Raw genomic sequence first — 23,923 nt, 5'->3', positions numbered from 1 at the left:
ACTTCCTAAATTTGATGGAACAAGAAGTAAAGGTTCAATTATATAAATATAATTATTTATAATAATTAAAGTTATTAAAATAAACAATGAAAACTATAAATATACAGAATAAGCAGAGATGAAAGAAAATAGGGTAAATTTTCTGAATCTTTTAGAATGAGGATACATCATAATAAAGGTTAAATGAGTACAGTAGGAAACACCAAAACTAAAAACAAATGACCCAAAGTCATAATTTCTGGATTTGATTTGAACCCAGTTTGGGTTTGAACTGGAGTTAGGAGATTTCTTGTCTTAAGTTATTTTTTTTATTGAATTCATATAAGCACATGGTTAAGAAGCCAAATGATTTGTTTGTTATGAAAATTGGCAAGCCCAGGCCCCTGTTCTATCTCTTTGATATATCCTTTCCCAGGGCATGTACTTATTTTTGAAGGATTCTTTGTATGTTTACCTCTGTATCTTTAGATAATGGTATTATATCACTATTTCTCACATATTGACATCCGCTTACAGAAGAGGATCTAGCTCTCTGTCACCGTGACAACACTCATGCTTCCCATTCTCCCAATGATCCATGGAACCTCCATATTTCTGGATCTTTCCTTCAGATTAGTCTAATAGTTCCTCCAGTGTAACTTCTGGTCTTCTTAGTTGGGGAGGATATCTAGGAAACTGAATTTTTCAATTGACTTTTAACCAGTCCCTATTTTAGCCTGGCAGTGAGCCTTATTTTTTTTATTTTTTAACCTCCTGTATGGTTTGAATTTTTTTTTTTAACTCTTAGGAATTCAGTTGAGATACCAGTAATATGAATCTTCTTTGTGAAAAGATTGTGTTTATCATTTATAGTCAGCAATGAAGTAGTCGTTAATTTTGATTACTAAATGAAGTAGTCATTTAGATTTTATCCTACTATAGATGGGTATTATGTACTGTGGAACACATTGAATAAGTGTTCACCTGAGAAGTTTCCCAGAAAAAGATCTTACTGCTTATAAATGGAGGAGAGAGGGGCACCTGTGGCTTAGTCAGTTAAGCATCTGACTCTTGATTTCAGCTCAGGTCATTATCTCACAGTTGGTGAGGTCTAGCCCTGCATCAGTCTCCGTGCTGACATTGTGGAGGCTGCTTGGGATTCTCTCAGCCCTTGTTCTACTCGTGTATACGTGCTCACTCTCTCTCTCTCACTCTCAGAATAAATAAATAAACTCTTTAAAAAATGAAGAGAATAATATGTATTTGTGGAATATGTATTGGTATATAGTACAAATGTATTATGAAGCTTTTCTATGAACTTTGGGGATAATCATGTTTTGGAAAGTCTTTCAGGAGTGGTGCCAAAAACTGATGATTAAGGGGGGAAAACATGTGCCTGTTCATGTTTTAGTTTATGCTCAGCAACATGTACAGGTGTGACTTTGAAAGCTAAGCTATAATTCATTTTCCAGTCACCAAAAGCTTTATAGGAATCTGTGATAATGACATATATAAAAGTCAACAAACTATCTTTCTACTTAATTATTAGGAAGGCTTGATTTGCTTGTTAGGGTTTTACTTAAGTGCATCATCAGGATTGTAAGTGTTTAGAATATTGGATGGACTACATTCAGAAATAAACATTAAAAAAAATTTACTTGGCATATAATCACAAATGTTTTTTTTTTTTAATTTTTTTTTAACGTTTATTTTTGAGACAGAGACACAGCATGAACGGGGGAGGGTCAGAGAGAGGGAGACACAGAATCTGAAACAGGCTCCAGGCTCTGAGCTGTCAGCACAGAGCCCGATGCAGGGCTCAAACTCACGGACCATGAGATCATGACCTGAGCTGAAGTCGGCTGCTTAACCGACTGAGCCACCCAGGCGCCCCTAATCACAAATGTTTTTGTAGTTTCTTATGGCTTGCTGGCAGTTCCAGCCCATGGAGAACCTTTCAAGAATGTGAATCCCTTTGATACATCAAAAACATGCATTGAAATGTATAAATGTCTTAATTGATTTGTATTGATCTTTTTTTTCTAGCACATTTTTTTACCAAATGTTTATTTGGAGAGAGTGCGTGCAAGCAGGGGTAGGGGTAGAGAGAAGAGAGAGAGAGAATCCCAAGCAAGACTCTGTCAACGTGGACCATGATGTGGGTGGGGCTTGATCCCACAAACCATGAGATCATGACTAGGACTGAAATCAAGAATCGGACACTTAACCAACTGAATCCACCCAGGCGCCCGTCATTGCTCATTTTTAATAAAATGGCCTTTACGTTAAAATTGGGTTTGATGCAGAGAATACAAAAATACTAATTCAAAGGGATCCATGTACCCTGATGTGTATAGCAGCATTATCTGCAGTAGCCAAACTATGGAAATAGCCCAAGTGTCCATCTACTGATGAATGGATAAAGGTGTGTGTGTGTGTGTGTGTGTGTGTGTGTGTATGTATGTATGTGTACGTGTACACATACACAGACACAATTACTCAGCCATGAAAAATAATGAAATCTTGTCATTTACATGGATGGAGCTAGAGAGTATAATACTAAGCAAAATAAGTTAGAGAAAGACCCAATACATAATTTCACTCATATGTAGAAGTTAAGAAACAAAACAAATGCGCAAAGGGGGAAAAAAAGAGAGGGGCAAACCAAGAAAAGACTACCAGAGAACAAACTGATGGTTACCAGAGGGCAGGTGGGTGGGGGGAGGGGTGAAATAGGTGATGGGGATTAAGGAGTGCATTTGCTGTGATTAGCACTGGGTGTTGTATGGAGATGTTGATTCACTATATTGTACACTTGAAAACCCCTATTACACTGTATGTTAACTGGAATTTAAAACCTTAAAAAAGAATTGGGTTAGATGTTGTAATATTTTTCCCAAAATACATTCTTCTAAAACAGTATTATGTAGGTAATCTCATTTTGTTGTGTGACATTTGCAGTATTCAATAGGATCTACAAAAATTGCCCATATATACTTTGATGGACAGGCCAGGAAGGAAAGCGCTCCAGCATTTCAAGCTAGTATGGATAGGAAGCATGTAAACTCTCATTCTTGATTGCCTGAGTTTGAAAGATTCTAGTTCAGTGCCCAATAGGGCTTTCTTGCAGTGTTGGAAATGTTCATTCTTCACTATGCATTTTGGTAGGCACTAGTCATATGTGGCTAGTATGACTGAGGGACTGAATATTTAACTTAAATAGCTATATATAGTTAATGGCTCCTATATTACAGTAAATATTAAGAAGCTGAGGGAGAACATAAGTATAGAAGTGGTCACATTGACTTACGTTAGGACTTCTGGTCCAGATAAGTTTGTTTGGAATAGTTTATAGGCTCTCCAACTTCCTCACTTCTGATCTTCCAATCCTTACTGCCTGTTTTGTTTTGTTTTGTTTTGTTTTTTTTAAATTTTTTTTTTTCAACGTTTATTTATTTTTGGGACAGAGAGAGACAGAGCATGAACGGGGGAGGGGCAGAGAGAGAGGGAGACACAGAATCGGAAGCAGGCTCCAGGCTCTGAGCCATCAGCCCAGAGCCTGACGCGGGGCTCGAACTCACGGACCGCAAGATCGTGACCTGGCTGAAGTCGGACGCTTAACCGACTGCGCCACCCAGGCGCCCCTTGTTTTATTTTTTAACTAAAAAAAAAAAATAGGTTCATAATGAAATGCTAGGATTGAGACTTTTGGCAACTCTGGTAGATTGTTGTCACCTTCACCTCAACTTTTTTTGTGTGTCTAACCCCAACTCTTCTCACCAGTGGGAAAGGAATCTTATTTTGTCACGACCTGGTAAGTTTTTCCTATAAACTTTTCTAAACTCACAGTTAATTAAGGCATCTATTCCATTTACCACTAAAATTACATTTTCTAGGGTGTTTTCAAGTGACTCATTGACCCAGTTGTTCTCCAAGTATTTCTAGAATCTTACTAGTATTTAAAAAGGATAACTCTCCTGAAATCATTGTTGTACTGTATGCTAATTTGGATGTAAATTAAAAAAAAATAAAATTAAATAAATAAAAAGTATAATTCTACCTTAAAAAGTAACTGACATGATTCCTTTTAAAAGAAAATCGTTTTACTAAAATTTCTCCTTTCTATTTGAAGTAAATATAGTACTTCAAAAAATTTTTTTCCTTAAGGTTTCAAGTTTCTATTCCCATGTTAGTACAGCCCTTGTAAGGTGTCTTTAGTCCAGAGTTGAGTTTTCCTACCAAAGTCACCTCATCGAGTCCTGTGATCTCAGACAGGGGAGTGCCTTTGCTGCTGAATGCTATATAAAATGGTCCAAAAAAAGAAGGAAATGCAACCTACACCCCCAAAAATGTTTTACAAGCTGTATTTCCACATAAGACTTATACAAATAAGATAGAAAATGTGTTTAAAGAAATATCCTAAACACCTAGTTTCTAAATTACACTTATTTTGATCATCATAAGTATTTTGGATGCTGTCTTGACTGAAAAAGGAACATGTTGCCAGACTCATTTATTTATTTTTTTTAAACGTTTATTTTTGAGACAGAGCACGAATGGGGGAGGGGCAGAGAGAGAGAGGGAGACACAGAATCGGAAGCAGGCTCCAGGCTCTGAGCCATCAGCCCAGAGCCCGACGCGGGGCTCAAACTCACGGACCGCGAGATCATGACCTGAGTTGAAGTCGGACACTTAACCTACTGAGCCACCCAGGCGCCCCTTGCCAGACTCATTTAAAGGTGAACGAATATGGGGTACCTGCATGGCTCACTTGGTTAAGCGTCTGCCTTTGGCTCAAGTCATGATCTCATGGTTTGTGAGTTCAAGCCCCACGTTGGGCTGTCTTCTGTCCGAGCAGAGCCTGCTTCAGATCCTCTCCCCCCCCCCCCCAAATATAAATAAGTTTTTTAAAACTTCAAAAAAATAAAGGTGAATGAATATTCCACATCTTTGTATGCACTAAAGTCTGTAATGTATACATTATAACATTCGTAGTTTCACTTGCTGTACTTTTTGTAAATGCTGCTATAGATTACTCACTTGGTATCCTTGAAGTTGAAGTTCAGTTTGATTTTCCTTACTTTGGTAGTGATAACACCCATAAGGCTACTGACTGTTACATAATTAACCACCTTTGTGTGGTATCATTGTGATTTCCTTTGGATCAGTCTGTTGGGATATATTGGACTCATAGCCCCATTGAACAGAATTGACCTAAAATCTGATTTTTCCCTGAGCTTTTTCATAGTTAAATATCTTTTCTTTCATCACTTCTGACTTTAATCCATTCTGATCTTTGCTGCCTCTTGCTGTTAATAATTAAGCATCCACTTCATGTGTCAATTTCTCGTGTTAGGGTCTGCTATAAATCTCATTATTTTGTTTTTTTCTTTCAGTGTATCTAAGAAAACATCAGGCTTTAATTTCTGTACCCAAGGATAAGCATCGAAAATGGATTGGTGGTTGTTTTTTGGTTTTTGTTTTTATGGTGGCAAATGGACCAGTCTTTACATTTTGTGCAGACTTCTCATTTTCAAATATTTTTTACTTTTGAATGCTCACGGATTTATTTTAAAAATTATAAGCTCTAAGAAGTGCTGCTGTTTAAGTGGCTTATTATATACCTACCTACACTCTAAATTGGATGAGACTTTAAATCAGCATATATCCTATTTAGAGCATAGTTGTCAAAATATCTCTCAAAATGAAGAAGAGATATAAGCATTTTTTAATGTTTTTAAAGGTTTTAAAATGTTTTAAAAGTTTTCTTGTGTGTGCCTGGGTGGCTCATTCGGTTCACTGTCCAACTTCAGCTCAGGTCATGATCTCATGGTTTGTTCATGGGTTTGGAGCCCAACGTTGCATTCTGTGCTGACAGCTCAGAGCCTGGAGCCTGCTTCAGATTCTGGGTCTCCCTCTCTCTGCCCCTCCCCTGCTCATGCTCGCTCTCTCTCTCCAAAAAAAAAAAAAAAAAATTAAAAGTGTCTTCTCGGGGCGCCTGGGTTATTAAGCTTCCAACTTCAGCTCAGGTCATGATTTCACAGGTCCTGAGTTCGAGCCCCACATGGGGCTGGCTCTGTGTGGTCAGCACAGAAGCCCACTTCTATCCCTCCCTTGCTTGCGCGCTCTCAAAAATAAACCTTAAAAAAAATAAATAAATAAAAATGTTTTCTCTAAAAACACTTAAGTACTAGTTCAGTTCATCACAACATCTCAAACCCAAAAAGAATCAGTTGGGGGTGCCTGGGTGGCTCAGTCAGTTGAGCATCCGATTTCGGCTCAGGTCGTGATCTCGCAGTCTGTGAGTTCCAGCCCTGAGTGGGGCTCTGTGTTGACAGCTCGGGGGCCTGGGGCCTTCTTCCGATTCTGTCTCTCTCTCTCTCTCTCTCTCTCTCTCTCTCTCTGCCCCTCCCCTCCTCATGCTCACTCGCTCTCCCTCTCTGTCTCTCTCTGTCAAAAAAAAGAATCATTTGTAGTTTGTAGATGGTAGTAATGTGAATTGATGTGTGTTACCAAGAAACTGTTACAAAGGAGACCAGGGGTGCCTGAGCGGCTCAGTCGGTTAAGCGTCCAACTTCAGCTCAGGTCATGATCTCACAATCCCTGAGTTCGAGCCTTCATCGGGCCCTGTGTTGGCAGCTGGAGCCTGGAACCTGCTCCTGCTAGAATCTATGTCTCCCTCACTCTCTGCCCCTCCCCCACTCATGCTCTATCTCTCTCACTCTCAAAAATGGATAAATGTTAAAAAAATGTTTTAAAAAAGGAGATCAATCAAAGTGAAATTTTTTTCAGTCAACTGTTATTACATCAGGAATTGACAGGAGTCACTTCAATAATTTCTTCTGTGAAAAGAGAGGAAGGAGATATAGTGGGTCATTCTATTTAAAGACATTTTTTAACATTAGTCTTCCTGTTTTGCTGAGAAAGGACTCAGATGTTCATCTTTTATCCTTTGTCATCGAGCAGGAAAAACTTATCAGGAGAAGCATGTTCTGAAATTATTAATTCATACAATTTTAGGAAATTCCTCCGGCTATAAGTGAAATAACTTTAAGTCTCCTGCCAAAAGGAAAACCTTAATTTTCACAATGGACCATCTGTTTAACATTCGGTTGACCTTTTATTTTGAGAGGGGCCAGACTGCCTCCTCCCCAGAAGAGTGCCCTATTCTGTGCTTCATAGTGTGGTGACTGATTTGGTTAACTAGCTGTGCTGTTCCCTCCTGCGCTCCCCACCCTAGCTCAGGTTCCTAGGTTTTTATTACACTGGTTCTATTTTGCACCTATACAAAAAAACCTAATTATCACAAAACATTTGCTTTCTTTTTTAACATGTGATTTAGTAAACCTTTTTTCCTTTTGTGGGAGTTTCTTAGGTGCAGAGAATTGAGTTAATCTTATTAATTTACTAACTCATTCATCCAAAAAATATTAGAAACCCTATTATGTGTCAGGTGTCCTGCCTTGGCACTAAGGGTCCAGTGATAAGCAACCAGATGGGATTCTTGCCTCTGGAACTTGTAGTCTAGTTCATGGCACGTTATCATCATTGATCTGTGAACATAAAACCTACTCTTGTTTTATTAACTTTTTTTCTTCTTTGCCCTCAACCTCTTTACCCATTCCCCCTCCACAAGCATCCACTCAAATACACATGTCCTTAGATATATAACATTGAATGCATGTGTTTAATTTACATTAATGGTACTATAGGTCTCAGTTTATTCCTTACTTCTTCACCCAGTACTATATTTTTAAGCTGTAACCATCAAAGTCACTACTTCAAACTGCATAATATTCCGTTGTCTGCATCCGACACATTTATGTATTCATTTTTCTGATGATGGGATCTATGTTCCTTCCTGTACCCTGATACAAATAATGCTGCAGTGAGCAAGCACCCCGTACATATTGACCTCTGCAAGTGTTTCTTTGGAGTACTTACCTAAGAGTAGAATTCTGGGTCATTGGTTAACAGAATGGCTTATCAAAAAGTTCACAAAAAGGTTCTTACTTTCCCCTATTCTCACCAGTACTTCATATTACTCAATTTTCTACTTTTTATTTTTCTTACACTTTTGAAATGCTATTTCTTGCATTTCTCTGATGGTTGGTGAGAGTCCTTCATATATTTGATAGCCTTTTAACCCTCTATAAGTTGCCTGTTAGTATCTTCTGCTCATTTTTTCTCCTGAGTTTTTGTTTGTTTGTTTTTGTAGAAGTTCCTTGTACTTAAGGTATCAATTCTGTCAGTTTTGGATGAAGAAATCATTATTCCCGAAGCATTTTTCACTGAATAAAAATCTCTATTTGAATGAAGATAAATCGACCAATATTTTATCTCTTGTGGATTTTGGTCTCTTTATAAGCTCTGTATTCTACTACTACTAGGTCTGTTTGTTTGTGTCAGCACTAGTTTGTCTTTATGACTTTGGCTGGCTTTGTGTTGACTGTCTCAATACCTGGGAGGGAAAATTCCCACCTACCCCCACAAATACATACATACTTGAGCTCTTGGCAAAATTACCTTAGCTTCCCATTGACTTAGATGAGATGGTAAACAGCTTTCTTTTCTTTTTTTTTTTAACATTTTTTTTTAAGTTTTTAATTTATTTTTGTGAGTGAGAGAGAGGGAGGGAGAGAGAAGATAAGTGGAAGAAGAGAGAGAGGGAGACACAGAATCTGAAGCAGACCCCAGGCTCTGAGCTATCACCACAGAGCCCAACATGGGGCTCAGGGCTCAAACATACAAGCTATGAGATCATGACCTGAGCTGAAGTTGGACACTTAACCAACTGAGCCACCCAGCCACTCCTGAAGATTTTATTTTTAAGTAATCTTTACACCCATAATGGGGCTCAGACTTAACAACCCCAAACTCAAGAGTCACATGCTGTCCCAACTAAAGCAGCCAGGTACTCCAGTAAATAGCTTTATTAAGATATAATTCACATACTATACAATCTACTCTTTTAAAATATGCACATCAGTGGTTTTTAATATATTAATAAGTTTCTGCAAGTATTACCCAAATAAATTTTAGAGCATTTTTATTATCTCCAAAGAAACTTTATACTCTTTGGCCGTTGCTTCCCAACCCTCCCATCCTCCCTAGCCCTAGACAGCCACTGATCTCTTTCTGTCTCTTTTGATTGCCTGTTCTAGATACTTCATATAAATGGACTCATATAATAAATGATCTTTTGTGACTGGCTTTCACTTGGTATAATTTTTTCAAGATGTATCTACTTTATAGCATGCGTCAATACTTTGTTCCTTTTTATGACTGAATAATATCCCATTATGTGGATATACCACATTTTGTTTAGCCTTTCATCAGTTGATAGATGTTTGGGGTGGTTTCTACCTCCGACTGTTACAAACTACACCACTGTGAACATTCATGTATAAGTTTTTGTGTCAGCATAGGTTTTTTACTTCTCTTGGGTATTTGGTTATTGACCTAGGATTGGAATTGCTTGGTCAAATGTTAACTCTGTGTTTAAACTTTTTAAGGAATTGCCAAACTGTTTTCCAAATTAATTGCTTCCCACTAACAGTGTATAAAGGTTCTAATTTCTCCATATCCTTGTCAACTTTGGTCTTGTCTGTATTATAGCCATCCTAGTGGATATGACGTGGTATCATGGCTTTCATTTGCATTTCCCTAATGACTAATGATGTTGAGCATCTTTTCATGTTAGCCATTTGTATCTCTTTGGAGAAATGTCTAGTCAGATCTTTTGTTCATTTTTTAATTGGTTTTTTTTTCTTTTATGTTACTCAAGAATTTAATGCATTTCATCAAACTTACTGTGTTTATTGACACAGTATTTTTTAATTTAGAAATTATGTATGTCTTTTCATTTAGTATGTGAGTTTTTTGCTTATCTCTTTCTCTTCATCAGTCTTGTGTGGGTACTCTTTTTACAAAGCAGTGGTTATGAGTTCAGGCTCCAGAACCATTCTGCCACATATCAGTTCTGTCACTTTCTAGCTGTGACCTTTGGTAGGTTACCTAACTACTCTGTGCCTTGGTTTCCTGAAATGGAAAATGGGTGAATTGATAGTCTCTACGTCAGAAGGTCGTGAAAGGGTTAAATGAGTTACTAAATGAAAGCTGTTTAGAATAGTGCCTGATATAAACTGCTCAGTTAATGCGAGTTGCTATTGATAGTGGAAGGTTTTTCTAAGAGTCAGCTTTTGGTTCTGTTAATATCTATTGCTTTTTATTCTCTATTTTGTTGATAGCTGTCCTTTAATTCTTATTTCTTTGTGTTTACACTCCTTGAGTTTAACACATGGACAAATATTCAAAGCTGGACATTTGTAATGAATAACTATAACTACTTCAGATGTATCCTACAACCTGTAATTTTATGGTGGTATATCTGACTTCTTGATAGTCATAGGTATGTTCTTCCATGTCTGAAGTTTATTAACATTTATACCATTCTGAACAAGTCAAGTGACAAGTACCTCAGCACATTTTTCACTTTTAAATCCCTAACTCTTTCCAATTCTCTCTATATTGGTATTCCCCAAAGTTATGACTCTGGATTGTTTAGGGGTATACTTTGCTGCTTTTTTTCCTCCATTGCTTGCTTTAAACACAGACACACACATTATATTAACTGTTCTTTATCATATCTGAGATACTTCATAGAATTCCCTTGGATTTATTTTGTTCTTGCTGGAGTTTCTCAAAGAGGGTCTCAGTTTGGTAAGCCTTCTGAGTTTTAGTATGCTTATAGCTAAATTTATTTTATTGTTTTATTAAAATGGTATATTATCTCTATGTAAAATTCTAGGTTCAAAGTTTTGTGCGTTTTTATTCTTTCTTTCTTTAAAACTATCTCTCCAGTGTCTTCTGGTTTCTAGTGTCAGTTTTGCAAAGTCAGATGTTCATCTGATTCTTGTTCCTTTGTAGGCAATCTGTTCTTTTCTGAAAGCTTTCATATTTTTGTTTCTGGCAATCTTAATATTTACTATAATTTGTCTATGAAAATTTCCTTAAATACCTGTTCGGCACTCTGAGCTATTTCAGTCTGGATTTTTTCTTTAATTCTGAGAAATTCTTAGATTCTTATCTTTGTTTTCTCCTCTTTTTCTTCCCTCTGGTACCCCCAAAGTATTGATACTGGTATTTCTACTTTTGTCCTTCTTAAAGTTTCTTTCATATTTTCTGTCTCTTCATCTCTTTCATCTTAAAAAATTCCATTTGGGAATTCCTCAATTGGATTGTCCATCTCACTAACATGTTCGTAAGTTATTGATTCTTGTATCCAATCCATCAGGTTCTTTATTTTAGATACTGATTTCTTTATATCCGGGATTCCAGTTGGTTTTTCTTTAGGACACTTTTGCATTTCATCTTTAAGTACTGTCTGTCTGTCTGTCTGTCTGTCTCTCTCTCTCTCTCTCTCTCTCTCTCTTTGAGAGAGAGAAAGAGCACATGCCAGGAGGAGGGGCAGAGGGAGAGAGAGAATCTTAAGCAGGCTACCCACCCAACTTGGAGCCCAATGGAGGGCTCAGTCTCAGGACTGTGGGATTATGACCTGAGCTGAAATCAAGAGACACAGACACATAACCGACTGAGCTGCCCAGGTGCCCCAAGTATTCCTTTTTTTTTTTTTTAACAGGTTTGTTTTAATTTATTTTAAATTTTAAAAATATTTTTAAGTAGTCTCTGTACCCAACGTGGGACTTGAACTTAAAACTGTAAGATCAAGAGTTGCATGCTCCATTGACTGAGCCAGCCAGGTACCCTGTTTTAAATCTTTGTTGTGTCTGGTCTAAAAGTTCTGCTCTAAATTACTTAATTTGTTGTTTGTCTTTTATGGCTGTTGTGTACTCTCAGATGTTTATCATTATTCACTGCTTTGTCTCCTCAAGATTTTGTTGCCAAGAAATAACTGGCAAATGATACATTTTTTACTCAGGTGATTTTTACATAAAACACACTGGACTTAAAATTATCTAAATTTAGCAAGATATTTCAATAATTTTTAAAATTCCTATCAAGAGGGGCACCTGGATGGCTCAGTTGGTTAAGCGTCCGTGACTCTTGATTTCGGCTCAGGTCATGATAACAGTTTGTGAGTTTGAGCACCGTGTGGGGCTCTGTGCTGGCAGACCAGAGCCTACTTGGGATTCTCTCTCTCCTCTCTCTGCCCCTCCACGCTTGTGCTCTCACTCTCTCTTGAAAATAAGTTAAGAAAAAGTAATTTTGAAATAAATCTGGGGATGAACACCAAAGGAGAGAAGCAGGAGAAAAGGTGCAGTGCCAGGGTCTAGTCTAATGAAAGGACAACCTGACCTTCTTAATGGTGATGGCAGAAACTATTCCTTCCTCCACTGCCCTAAACCAGATAACTGGTATCCACCAAATAACTTGCAAATTACCACTTTTCTAATAACAGGACTGAGAGAGCAACATAGACTTCCTTAAAAAAATGTATAAATAAAACAAATAACCTTAATCTAATCAGAATTAAACAAATTACTGAAGAAAAACATTTTATTCTTGATAGAAATTAAAAAAAATTTTTTTTAATGTTTTTATTTATTTTTGAGACAGAGAGAGACAGAGCATGAGCAGGGGAGGGGAAGACAGAGAGGGAGACACAGAATCTGAAGCAGGCTTGAACTGTGAGATCATGACCTGAACTGAGGTTGGACACCTCACCGACTCCAAGGTGCCCCCAACCTCATCTATTTGTTTTTTTCCCTAGGTTGTCTCCTCTCGAACTGACCCTTTGAGCTTTCTTTCTTGCCATCCTCTTCACCAGGTCCTGTATCCTCATGACCAGGTTAATTCATAGCCAAATTCTATAGTAGACATAACTAGTTTATTACACGTTCTTTGCCTACCAAGCCTTGGGCATGCCCTCAAAATGCTTCTGAGTACAATATTTCAGGGAGCCAATTAGAGCTACCACTAAAGATGATACCTCATTGTCATATCTGTTCTATCAGACTATTTTCCCTTCAGCTTTATTTGTTTTGAAGGTTGAAAAGGAAATAAAGGTAGAATAGCAAGTAAAAGTGTTTTCTAATATCCAACGGACACTCTTCTGCCCTTCTCTTACTCCTCTTTTAGAGAGCTTTTTTTATCTCCTATCCTTGTTTCTCTCTCTGTGCTGTTTCTTATTCTCTCTACCTAATTAGTTTACACTGGGAAATTAACACATGTATATTGAGCATATGGATTAGATTTTGGGAAATCAGTATATTCGTATTGAGCATATAAACTAGATTTTGAATTTTGATCGAGTAGTGGATATAAAGGTCATTTCTTTCTTTCTGAATAGTCTCACTACTTCAGTCAGTCTCTTGAGGTAATTTCTTCTCTTTTGTAATTACATTTGGCATAATGGTATGGTAGACATTTTCTTCTGTCCTTATACTAGATTTTTTTTGTAAAAAATTACGTGTCACCAAATCTCTGGAAGGTGTTTTGAATGCCTTCTTCCTGGAACTAAGCAATGGTCACCTGTTGCTAAAAAGGATAGGAATTTGAGAAAGGACAGGATAGAAATGCTGGCAGGGAAACAAGTATTAATTACTCTAGTTTTGTTCCTGGCTTAATATCAACTAGAAAGTTCAAAAATATTAATATTTTAAAAAGACAGGAGAAAGTGGACCATCCTTAAGTGTGCCACCTATATCCGTACTAAAAAAACTATAAGCATTGTATTTGTTCTTCACAATCACTCTGTTCAGGGAAGGTGTTAGCTTCGTCTACTTATGAAGACACTGAAGGTTGTAAAATAAATAATTTACCCAAGGGCAAACAGCTAGTAAGTGGTAGAGTTGGGATTCCACCCCAGCTCTCTCTGACTTCAAAGCTTATACTCCTTCCAATCTAACCATAGAAGAGGAGAAAATTTTAGCAGATTTTACCTTTTTTCCATAATGGACTTTATATTGTAGCCTTTTAAATTTGGGCAGTAATTACATATAGACATATTTCAAAGTCTTATACATGATTTGCGCCACTGGCACCATGACTAAAATGATAGGCTTCTGAGACAAATAGTTTTCTGAGCCTCTGAGGCAGTGTAGCCCAGGGATGAAAGACAGTGGTTGAGTCTGGTGTCAAATCCGGGCTGCATGAATCTTGTATAGGTTTCTTAGATCAACATACAGAGTTGTTTTGAGAATTAAAACACATAGAATATGTAGCACCATGCCTGACAAATTGTAAGCACTAAAAAGGAATAATATATGCAATATTGTTATATCTTCACTCTATCATGTTAAATATCTAGCTTCTCCCTGAGATTCTGAGAATTTTCACTAAGTTAACCCAGAAAATGTGCGCTACTCTAATGATATATCACACCTCCTATGTTGTTATCGGTGGAGAAGTAACAAATATCACCTCTACTCTTCGTATTTTCATGTTTTGGTTAAATATTATATAATAACTACTATTTGAAACATCCTATACTGTTTGAGTGTCTCCTGGTCAGGAAAATTTGCCTCACCACAGGTTTTAAATTATTTCTAGAAAGATGCCAAAAAATGTGTTTGGGCAGAGGATTCTTGAAATAATAGTAGACACTGAACACCAGTAGAATTTACTGGTGTCTCTGTTTTAACCTTCTATTGTATGAAAGTGCAGAATCCATATTTAGTAATTAAAACATTTACTGTCTCCTTTTCTTTTTCAGAAGATGAATAATCTTTCATTCAGTGAGTTATGTTGCCTCTTCTGCTGTCCACCTTGCCCTGGGAAAATTGCTTCAAAGTTAGCATTTTTGCCACCTGATCCAACATATACACTGATGTGTGATGAAAGTGGAAGCCGCTGGACTTTACACCTATCAGAACGAGCAGACTGGCAGTACTCTTCTAGGGAAAAAGATGCTATTGAGTGTTTCATGACTAGAACCAGTAAAGGCAACAGAATTGCCTGCATGTTTGTGCGCTGTTCACCCAATGCCAAGTACACTTTACTCTTCTCACATGGAAATGCTGTTGATCTTGGTCAGATGAGCAGCTTTTACATAGGACTGGGATCACGGATTAATTGTAATATATTCTCATATGATTATTCTGGATATGGCGCAAGTTCTGGGAAACCAACGGAGAAGAACCTCTATGCAGATATAGAAGCTGCTTGGCTTGCTCTTAGGACAAGGTAAATGGTGATTGGGAGTATTTTCCACAGTTATTATGATGTTTAATTGAAATTGCTTTATATAAAAAAAGAATAAAAGTAGTTTTTATAACATAACATGTTTTGAAGTAGTAAATAGAGATTATATGTACCAAAATATAGCTGTGGAGAGTTAAGCTTTTAGAATGTAATTAAAAATTTTTACAAACAGCGTAAAGTTTTTACACAGATCTAATTTGTGTCTGTTAGTGCACGTGGGTGATTTTCTTTAAAATTTAAGCCAATGACAAGTTTTGGTTTTATAAACTTACTAGAGTGTGATATAAAAATCTTTATTCAGAGTAACCTGGGTGGCTCAGTCAGTTGAGCATCTGACTCTGGATTTCAACTGAAGTCACAATCCCAGGGTTGTGGGTCAAGCCTCACATCAGGCTATGTGCTGAATGTAGAGCCTGCTTAAGATTCTCTCTCTCTCCCTCTGCCCTTCTTCCCTGCTTGCACTTTCTCTCTCTAAAATAAAGAAAAAATGTTGATTTGAATTAACAGTGATTAGCTAATCATTTACTTAAGAGTATAAGAGACTGGATTGTTTTGGTGAATTGTAAGCCTGAGTCCTGAGTTTGCGTTATTTTCTATAACAATCTCTTAGACAATGTGACTTAAAGATATCTTATTGGAACTATTTTTAAAGTATTCATTCTGTAAAAGTGAGATTTTTTACTTTGCATTCTGGACTAATAAAATTTGGAGAGATGATCTTAAGCTAAAAAAAAAAAAGTAATGTTATGATAAATCATTTAAGCAGATTCTCTCATCATGTCAGTTATTCCTTGGTTATAACAATACATTTTTGGGAACTAGAAATTGCTTTAATCTTTCCTAATCGCCAAGATACTTAGAAATTTTTCGTGAAATACATTGCAGTTTTGTAGACTTCAGGTGTTTTTTTTAATCAAATGGTTCCCGTACAATAAATAAAGATACCTTAGCTCAAGCTACTCTTCATATTATCTCCTGAAAAGCTGCCTGACTTCCAAAGTATTTTAGACTAAAGCTAAAGGACTTAAAGAAAATTTACCATTTCTAATTTAATGTTTAAATATTAATGGTTTCGATTAGAACCTCAATTTTGTTAGCAGGCGTAACCTTTGTTAGAAAATACCTTTAGAAACATTTATTCCTTGGGACACGTGGGGGTCTCAGTGCGTTAAGCATCCAACTCTTGGTTTTGGCTCAGGTCATGATCTCATGGTTTGTGAGTTCGAGCCCCATATCAGGCTCTGTCCTGATAGCACAGAGCTTGTTTGAGGATTCTCTCTCTCCCTCTTTCTCTGCCCCTCCGTTACTCACTCATGCTCGCTCGCTCTTGCAAAATATTTCTTTTTTTTAAAAAAAAAGAAACATTTACTCTAAGATATAATAAAACTATAGTCTCTGAGGTCCATATAAAGGGGATTCTTAAATCATTTGCAATTATATGAAAACATACCTGATAAGTAGGAAAAAGTTGATAAGTAGTATAAGAAATAAATAGTTGGGGAGGGGGCAGGGAATGATAAAAATTTATAAACTTAAAAACTGCCTTAAATGACCAAAGTCAAAATCGTCTCAGTCCTACAAACCAAAATAAATGAGTGCACACTTTCCAGACCCAGCCAATTGAATGGAGTATAATACCTGTCAGGAAAGTATGACAGTAGATATTTTTAATAACAGATTTATTGAGATATAACTCTTTTAAAGTACAACTTCAGTGGATTAGTACAATTTTTAAGGATGCTAATAAGTTAAAGCAGATAGCCTTTATTGTTAGTGCTTCTCAAAAACATGAAAAGATAACTTATTCAACCAAAACACACTAGAATCCAATAGAGTGTTCTCTGCCTATGTTAAAAAAAAAAATCCACTCATGTAAGTGGTTAACTTTTATTTTTCATCTTGTCTGATATCAATTTGAAGAAATATTTATGAAATTATTTCTAGTCTTGATTAATTAGTCTTTTTAAACATACTTAATGATTGAAGCGCCTGGGTGGTTCAGTTGGCAGAGCATCCGGCTTCAGCTCAGGTCATGGTCTCACAGCTTGTGGGTTCGAGCCCCCGCGTCGGGCTCTGTACTAACGGCTAAGCCTACAACCTGCTTCAGATTGTGTATCTTCCCCTCTGCCCCTCCCCCGCTAACTCTCCATCTCAGAAATGAGTAAATGTTAAAAAACAATTTTAAACATACTTAATGATCATGCATACTTGATGAATGAGGAACAAGAGCAGAATAGATACATTTCTAAATAGTCCAATAGTCTTTGAATTCATTATCTGCGTGCTATAATGGAAAAGGCGCTGGACTGGGAGTCAGGGTACCTGGGTTCTAATTATAGATCTGCCTCTGACTTACTCTGACTTTGAACATCTGCTCAGGAAGCAGCTGAACTAGATTAAATGGTCTCTGAAGTCCTTTCTAACTTGTACTGTTCTGAAATTCTGTTATTGCTTTGAATTCTCTGCTAAACTGGCAGCTGCTTCTACTCTGGAGCCTTGCCATTGCTAGCATTAGCCTAAAACCCATAGTTGCCACCAACAGTGCTGCAATTCAGCTAACGGCAGCTTTATAGCCTCAAGAGTTAATGCTGTGCTGCAAATGTTCATTTTCATAAAATTTCTTTACTGTTTGAAATATGTGCAGCTAGGTCTTTTTAAAGAAAAGGGTTTTCTGAGTTTATTTACATTTGGAGTCAGTCTGGAGTAGATATGTCCAACCTCTGGGACATATCCAAATGCTTACATAGGACTGATTGGAAGAAATTATGGATGGTCATTATTACCTGGATGGTTCAGAGTCTTGCGCCCCTGGAAAGGGCCAGAGGAAGCACGTAGGGTTTGTCTTGCTATTTTTTTTTGTGTTCAGATACTTGAAAAGCTCCATTACCTTTTCAGAAGACCAGAGGCTGTTGTGCAAGTGGCCCTTCCCATCCAGAAGTGACTTCTTTCAGATTTCTAGAGTGGAAGGGCATGTTTGATCTCACTGTAACCCATAATTCTGTATTTATTAGCTCCTGTAGCACCTCCTTTCTGCTTGGAGTACTTTACAGTTGGGACAATTATACTATAGGTAGTAAACAGTGCTTGAAGCATAGTATATACCTGATATTGATCAGTGAGTTGATACATTTAAGTCTGCAGCATTTTTAAAGGGGGTAAGGCAGTTCTCTTGAGGTTTTAGCATGAAGTCTATTCATAATTAACTGAATCATAAGGCATTTGGAATTCTCATTCATCTGTTTATCTTTCCAATCATTAGTCCATTTCTGTGAGCAAATAAAGGCAAATTTCAGGAAAAATAGTAATTTGCTTTTGGCTAAAATGATACATATTTTTTATTCATAACATACAGTAACTGTATGTTAAGATTTTCATCACTGTGACTGGCTTCAGAAAATAAAATGAGCCACTTTTAATATCTAGACAAAGAAAGAACTTTTTGTTGCTTTGAATGGAAGATAGATGGTAAATGTCTATGAAGTGTCAACCCATTAAAATATCAATGATACAATATGTTCAGCATTTAGTAAAAAATACACCACATTGAATTGCATAAATGATATAATGAATTTCTTTAAGTTTAAAATTTTAAAAGACCTCAGCCATTATTTTTCTAAAAGATGAAACATGAAAAAGGCTAAGAATACAGATATTATTATAGCATTAAATATAATGATGGCTAAGAAAATGTATATTTTAAATATAAATTTGTTGACATGGTCTTATTCTGAGTCATTCTATTATAAGATTAAGTCCCTAGAAAATGATTGACTATTTCATACCAGTCCAACTCTCCACTTTATTTTTTTTTTTAACTCCTGAACTTTGTAGATATGGCATTCGCCCTGAAAATGTGATTATATATGGCCAAAGTATAGGGACAGTACCATCTGTGGATCTTGCTGCTCGGTATGAGAGTGCTGCTGTTATTCTTCATTCTCCTTTGACCTCGGGAATGCGAGTCGCTTTTCCTGATACCAAGAAGACCTACTGTTTTGATGCATTCCCAAAGTAAGTATCGATATTCCAAATTAATTCAAAGAAATCTTGCGGGAATTTTTTTCATCACTTAAGGAATCCATAATATGATTCATTCAGCCATGAGCTTCTATTTTACACATATTATAGAAATTGTGAAAAACTAGTTTTTGAAGAGGATGGTGGCAGGAGACCAGTCAGGAGGGTGTAATGTTTGAGCATTTGTAATCCGGGTGAAAAGTGCTAAGGGCCTCACACCCCAGAGAGTGGCATCAATAGTATTAAAGATAAGGGATGAATTTGAGAAATAAAATTGACAGAACTGCATGTCACAGTGAATGTAGGATGCAAAACAAGAGAACTTGAATTTGATTCCTAAGGTTCTGACTTGAGCTGCTAGTGGATAATGATACAATTCAGTGAGACATGATACTGGAAGAGTGGAAGTGTAGAGGAGAAATGAGACATGTGTGCATAAAAATTAGTGAATGATGTCTAATTAAGGATAGCTGATTTACAAAAGAAGTGAATTGCAAACAAGTTGAGTCTTAAGAATAAAGTATTGCCATCCTAGAGGCACCTGGGTGGCTCTGTCAGTTAAGCGTCCAGTTGGCTCAGGTCATGATCTCACCGTGAGTTCGAGTCCCACATTGGGCTCTGCATTGACAGCACGGATCCTGCTTCAGATCCTCTTGTCTCCCTCTCTCTCTGCCCCTCCCCAGCTTGCTGTGTGTCTTTCTCTCACTCTCTCAAAAATAAAATTAAAACATGGGGGGAAAAAAAGTATTGGGGCACCTGGTGGCTCAGTCAGTTAAGCATCTGACTACAACTCAGGTCATGATCTCACAGTTTGTGAGTTCGAGCCCCGCGTCAGGCTCTGTGCTGCCAGCTCGGAGCCTGGAGCCTGCTTCGGATTCTGTGTCAGCCTCTCACTCTGCCCCTCCCCTGCTCGCGTTCTGTCTTTCTCAAAAATAAACACTAAAACAATTTTTTAAAAAACGTGTTGCCACTGCATAGTCTGCAAACACACAGTATTATACGAATTTGAAAGAACTACTTCTTCTCAAGACAAGATAAATGGAAATTCCTCCAGCTCCTCTTCATAATTGGGAAAAAATGGATGGCCCTTTTTTCTCAGAGGGCAAAGGCAAGAAGTGAGAAGCTGGCAAATTTCAGTCTCGCTTCTTTTCCCCAACTGGCAGCTATACAAAGAATTTTTTTGTGAATGATAGATGGGCCCAAGGCCAGAGTCCTCACTTGCTTCTTCATAAAAACAACGAAGGTCATTTCAAAAGCAAATTTTTTCATCATTATAAGGGGTCATTTTTGTAGGGAAGCTAATGATGGGAGCATAAGATCTTATCACCAGAGCAAGCTGTGAGAGGGTTTTGTTTTTACATTAATTCAGGGTTTTTGTTTTAGAGAATAGTATATTGGAAGGTATGTGCATTATATTGCTTCTAACTGAACAGTAGGAATGGTAGGGAGTATTTGGGGTAATGCTGTTGCCAACTTATATTCTCTGTCCAGCTCCCTCTTGAATTTCTCCTACACCAACAAAGAAAGCAGCACTTAACTGCAAACTGTCTGAAAAAGGTCATAATTTTGTTAAGTTTTAAAATTTGTTTGTAAGAGTTCTTTGTGTAGCTTATGTCTCATTGTTGCCTTTTTAAAATTGCTTTGATCTCTGATATTTAAAATGTTCTCTGATATTTAAAATGTTCTCTAATATCTGATAATTCTTAGTTGCCTGTTCATGTGTAAGAGAGGAACTAAAGAGCGGACCTGAAGCAGGTGACAAAGGCTTGTTGACTGAGCTTAAGTATACAGGGATCTGTTCATATCAGTTAGTTGGGGATCCCACCCCATGTCACTATTTTCTGTATCTTTCCTCCTAAAGTGGATGTCGTCTTCAACAAAGATTCTTTCTAAAAGTCCCCTCTGGGTACACCTCAGTGGCTCAAGTCGGTGAAGCGTCCGACTCTTAATTTCGGCTGAGGTCAGGATCTCTCAGTTCAAAGGATCAAGCCCCAAGTCAGCCTCTGAGCTAAACAAACTTTGAACAGATTCTGTAGACTCCCATCACCTGCTTTCATCCCCATATCAATTCCTGACCTTCGGGTGTATGCGGTGGTATAAATTGGGTTGTGTCTTCACTTTATCTTCTATCTTCTTAAAATTGGTTTTCGCTTATACTTTTAATTTGTTACCCAGCTCCAAAATTATGTATTTTTTTATATTCTCCCTATTTCAGGGAGTTGATGCCACAAGACAAAAAAACATTTTGTTGTCATTTTAGATTAAGGGGCAGAAAAAAATACGAGTGCAGAGAGGTATAAAGTTAGCATATGTTTGAATGGTCCTTAGTTTCCTCTTCTTCCAAACTAAGTTTTCTTTGTGCTCAGTATTGTAGAAAGGTACAGGAGGCTAATAGTAACTATTGAATGATTCCCTGAAACAGAAGTGCCTAAAGTTAGCTTCCTCAGATAATCTTAAGAAAAGGGGTATGTAAAGTGACTTTTAAATCTTATTTGAAATCCAAGAGGCATCTGTTTCTTCTGGTTTGATTCAAAGACTATTCTGGTATTCGGTATGGCACAAGAGAATTTGTTTTACGTTTCTTTTCATAGATAATTCGTTGACTTCCTTCTGTCTTCTCTTCTCTTACAGCATTGACAAAATCTCTAAGATAACCTCCCCAGTATTAATAATTCATGGGACTGAAGATGAAGTCATTGACTTTTCACATGGCCTCGCATTGTTCGAGCGTTGCCAAAGACCTGTGGAGCCTCTGTGGGTTGAAGGGGCAGGTCACAATGATGTGGAACTTTATGGGCAGTACCTCGAAAGGTTGAAACAGTTTGTGTCACAGGAACTGGTAAATTTGTAAAATATTCTGTAAATTTGCATACTGGGTTTTCTTTCCTTGCTGAACTGCACTCTTTGGTAAATAACATAAAACCTGAAGGTTTTGTTTGCAAATCATGTCAGTTGCCTTCATAATTGTACAGGTAATGATTTGTTAACAGACTTAATGAAGGTTTTAATTACCAGAACTAGAAACTGGAAATAACAGTATCATGCAGTCAAGCTGTGTAATTTATATTTTTTCTGTGAATTTTTTTTTAAACATCAAAATGAGTACTGTATGAAATTTTAATTCTATAAAATCAAATGCTGTAAAAGTATTGCCAAATGCTTTTGCATATCAGAAACAGATTTATAAATATTTTTAAAACATCTCAATGTACTAAATCTTATCCAGGTATACAAATGTAATATTCTTTCAATAAAAAGCTGTATATCTAAAACAATTCAAGTACTCATAATAGAATAAACTGTATGAAAATGTGCAAGTTCACTAGAGATGACCTAAGCCCTGTTGTACAGGGATAAAGGTTTAAACACTTATTTTACTGTAAAATACATTGAATTTTCTGTATTCTCTGGTTATCATACATTTTCTCCTTAAAAAACAAATGATGTAAGTCTTAATTTTTATGCCATCTATTAATTTACCAACTAGTTACCTTGTAAATGAGAAGTCATGATAGCACTGAATTTTAACTAGTTCTGATTTGTAGGTTTGGTACTATGAGGCAACTACTTAAAATTCTCATTTTTGTTTTTTAAAAGGCATTTAGAGCTTCAAGAATGATTTTGTATGCAATGTTGTTTTAAATTTTGACTAATCTCATAGAATTGCTGTACTCTCCGTTATAAGAAAACCTGAGAGTCTGTTCGTTAGATGTTCTTCAAGACCACAAACAGGCTGGCTATTTGGTCATTTTTCACTTTGGCTATTTTTAATAGGACCTGTTGTTTTAGATTACTATCTGAGAATTTCATGGATTCACTCCTGATACAGGAGATAAGAGAACATTTAATTCATAACTTTTATATTAACCAATGTAGTAAAAAACAAAGCTCACACACAAAAACTAAGTTGCCTTTCCTTGAATGAATCCTGCCTGAATAAAACAATGAAAGAAAAATAAAAATAAAATTAATGGTATGTAGTCTAATTTGTAAATGAATGAATATTGAAATAATACACACTGTGGATATATTTTAAGGCCTTATGTAGTTTTAATTGTTCTGCTTGTTCTGTGGTTATGTCTAAGACTATAGTATATGATTCTCTTCAAAGTATATCAAGTATTGTGAATGCTTTGGTTCAGATGTGTCAAATTAACAGTAAAACAACAAATATAATACCACCCAGCTGTGCCTGTTTGCCTTCTTCCATGTTTCCCATCCCTTACCATCAAGTCGGGAAAAAATTACCATTCATCTTAATAGAGCATAGTTCTGTAGTTTTCTAAATTTTATCACCACTTCTTTTTTTGGAGAGAATTTTTTGCTTCTCAAGATTGTTATGGAGCCTGTACAATTCCTATTTTTGTACAACATAGACACCAGAGTGTAGCTAAGTGTTTTCTTTGATTACCTGTTAAATTTAAAATATTGATCGTATCAATTCAGTATTCATTCATTCATTCAACAACTGTTTATTCAGTCATGTAGAACCCTGTGCCAGATAAAGATGGAAGTCAACCATGTCCTCATAGACTTCATGGTGTATGTAACCAAGGACACAGACACCTTATTGTACAAGTATTGCTATTTGGATAAGGGCTGAAGGATATTTGTAGCTTATATATAATAGGTAAAAGGTACTCTTGGGAGGGGAACATGGTGGGAAGGGCAAGGAAGAATTTGACAAAGAAGTGATCTTTGATCTGAGCTTTAAGGATGACTAAGAAATGACTAAACTTGGTGGCCAAGGGAAATCCTTGCT

At 36.7% G+C, this 23,923-nt stretch overlaps 1 protein-coding gene across 3 annotated transcripts in view; it reads left to right on the top strand.

Moving 5' to 3' along the window:
- Positions 1 to 23,342, top strand: part of ABHD17B (abhydrolase domain containing 17B, depalmitoylase) — a 53,404-nt gene extending 30,062 nt beyond the window's left edge. For all 3 annotated transcript variants that reach the window (XM_043565820.1, XM_043565819.1, XM_043565818.1), the window contains 3 exons: positions 14,657 to 15,126; positions 18,976 to 19,155; positions 21,793 to 23,342. In XM_043565820.1, coding sequence (XP_043421755.1) covers positions 14,660 to 15,126; positions 18,976 to 19,155; positions 21,793 to 22,012 — 867 coding nt within the window. In that variant the 5' untranslated portion in view covers positions 14,657 to 14,659 and the 3' untranslated portion in view covers positions 22,013 to 23,342. The remainder of the gene's footprint in view (positions 1 to 14,656; positions 15,127 to 18,975; positions 19,156 to 21,792) is intronic.
- Positions 23,343 to 23,923: the final 581 nt, after the last annotated feature.

Source organism: Prionailurus bengalensis, chromosome D4, assembly GCF_016509475.1.
Source record: "Prionailurus bengalensis isolate Pbe53 chromosome D4, Fcat_Pben_1.1_paternal_pri, whole genome shotgun sequence".
Lineage (NCBI taxonomy): Eukaryota > Metazoa > Chordata > Mammalia > Carnivora > Felidae > Prionailurus > Prionailurus bengalensis.
The sequence above is the reverse complement of the archived record's forward strand: the minus strand, read 5'-3'. Positions and strand labels throughout refer to the sequence as shown.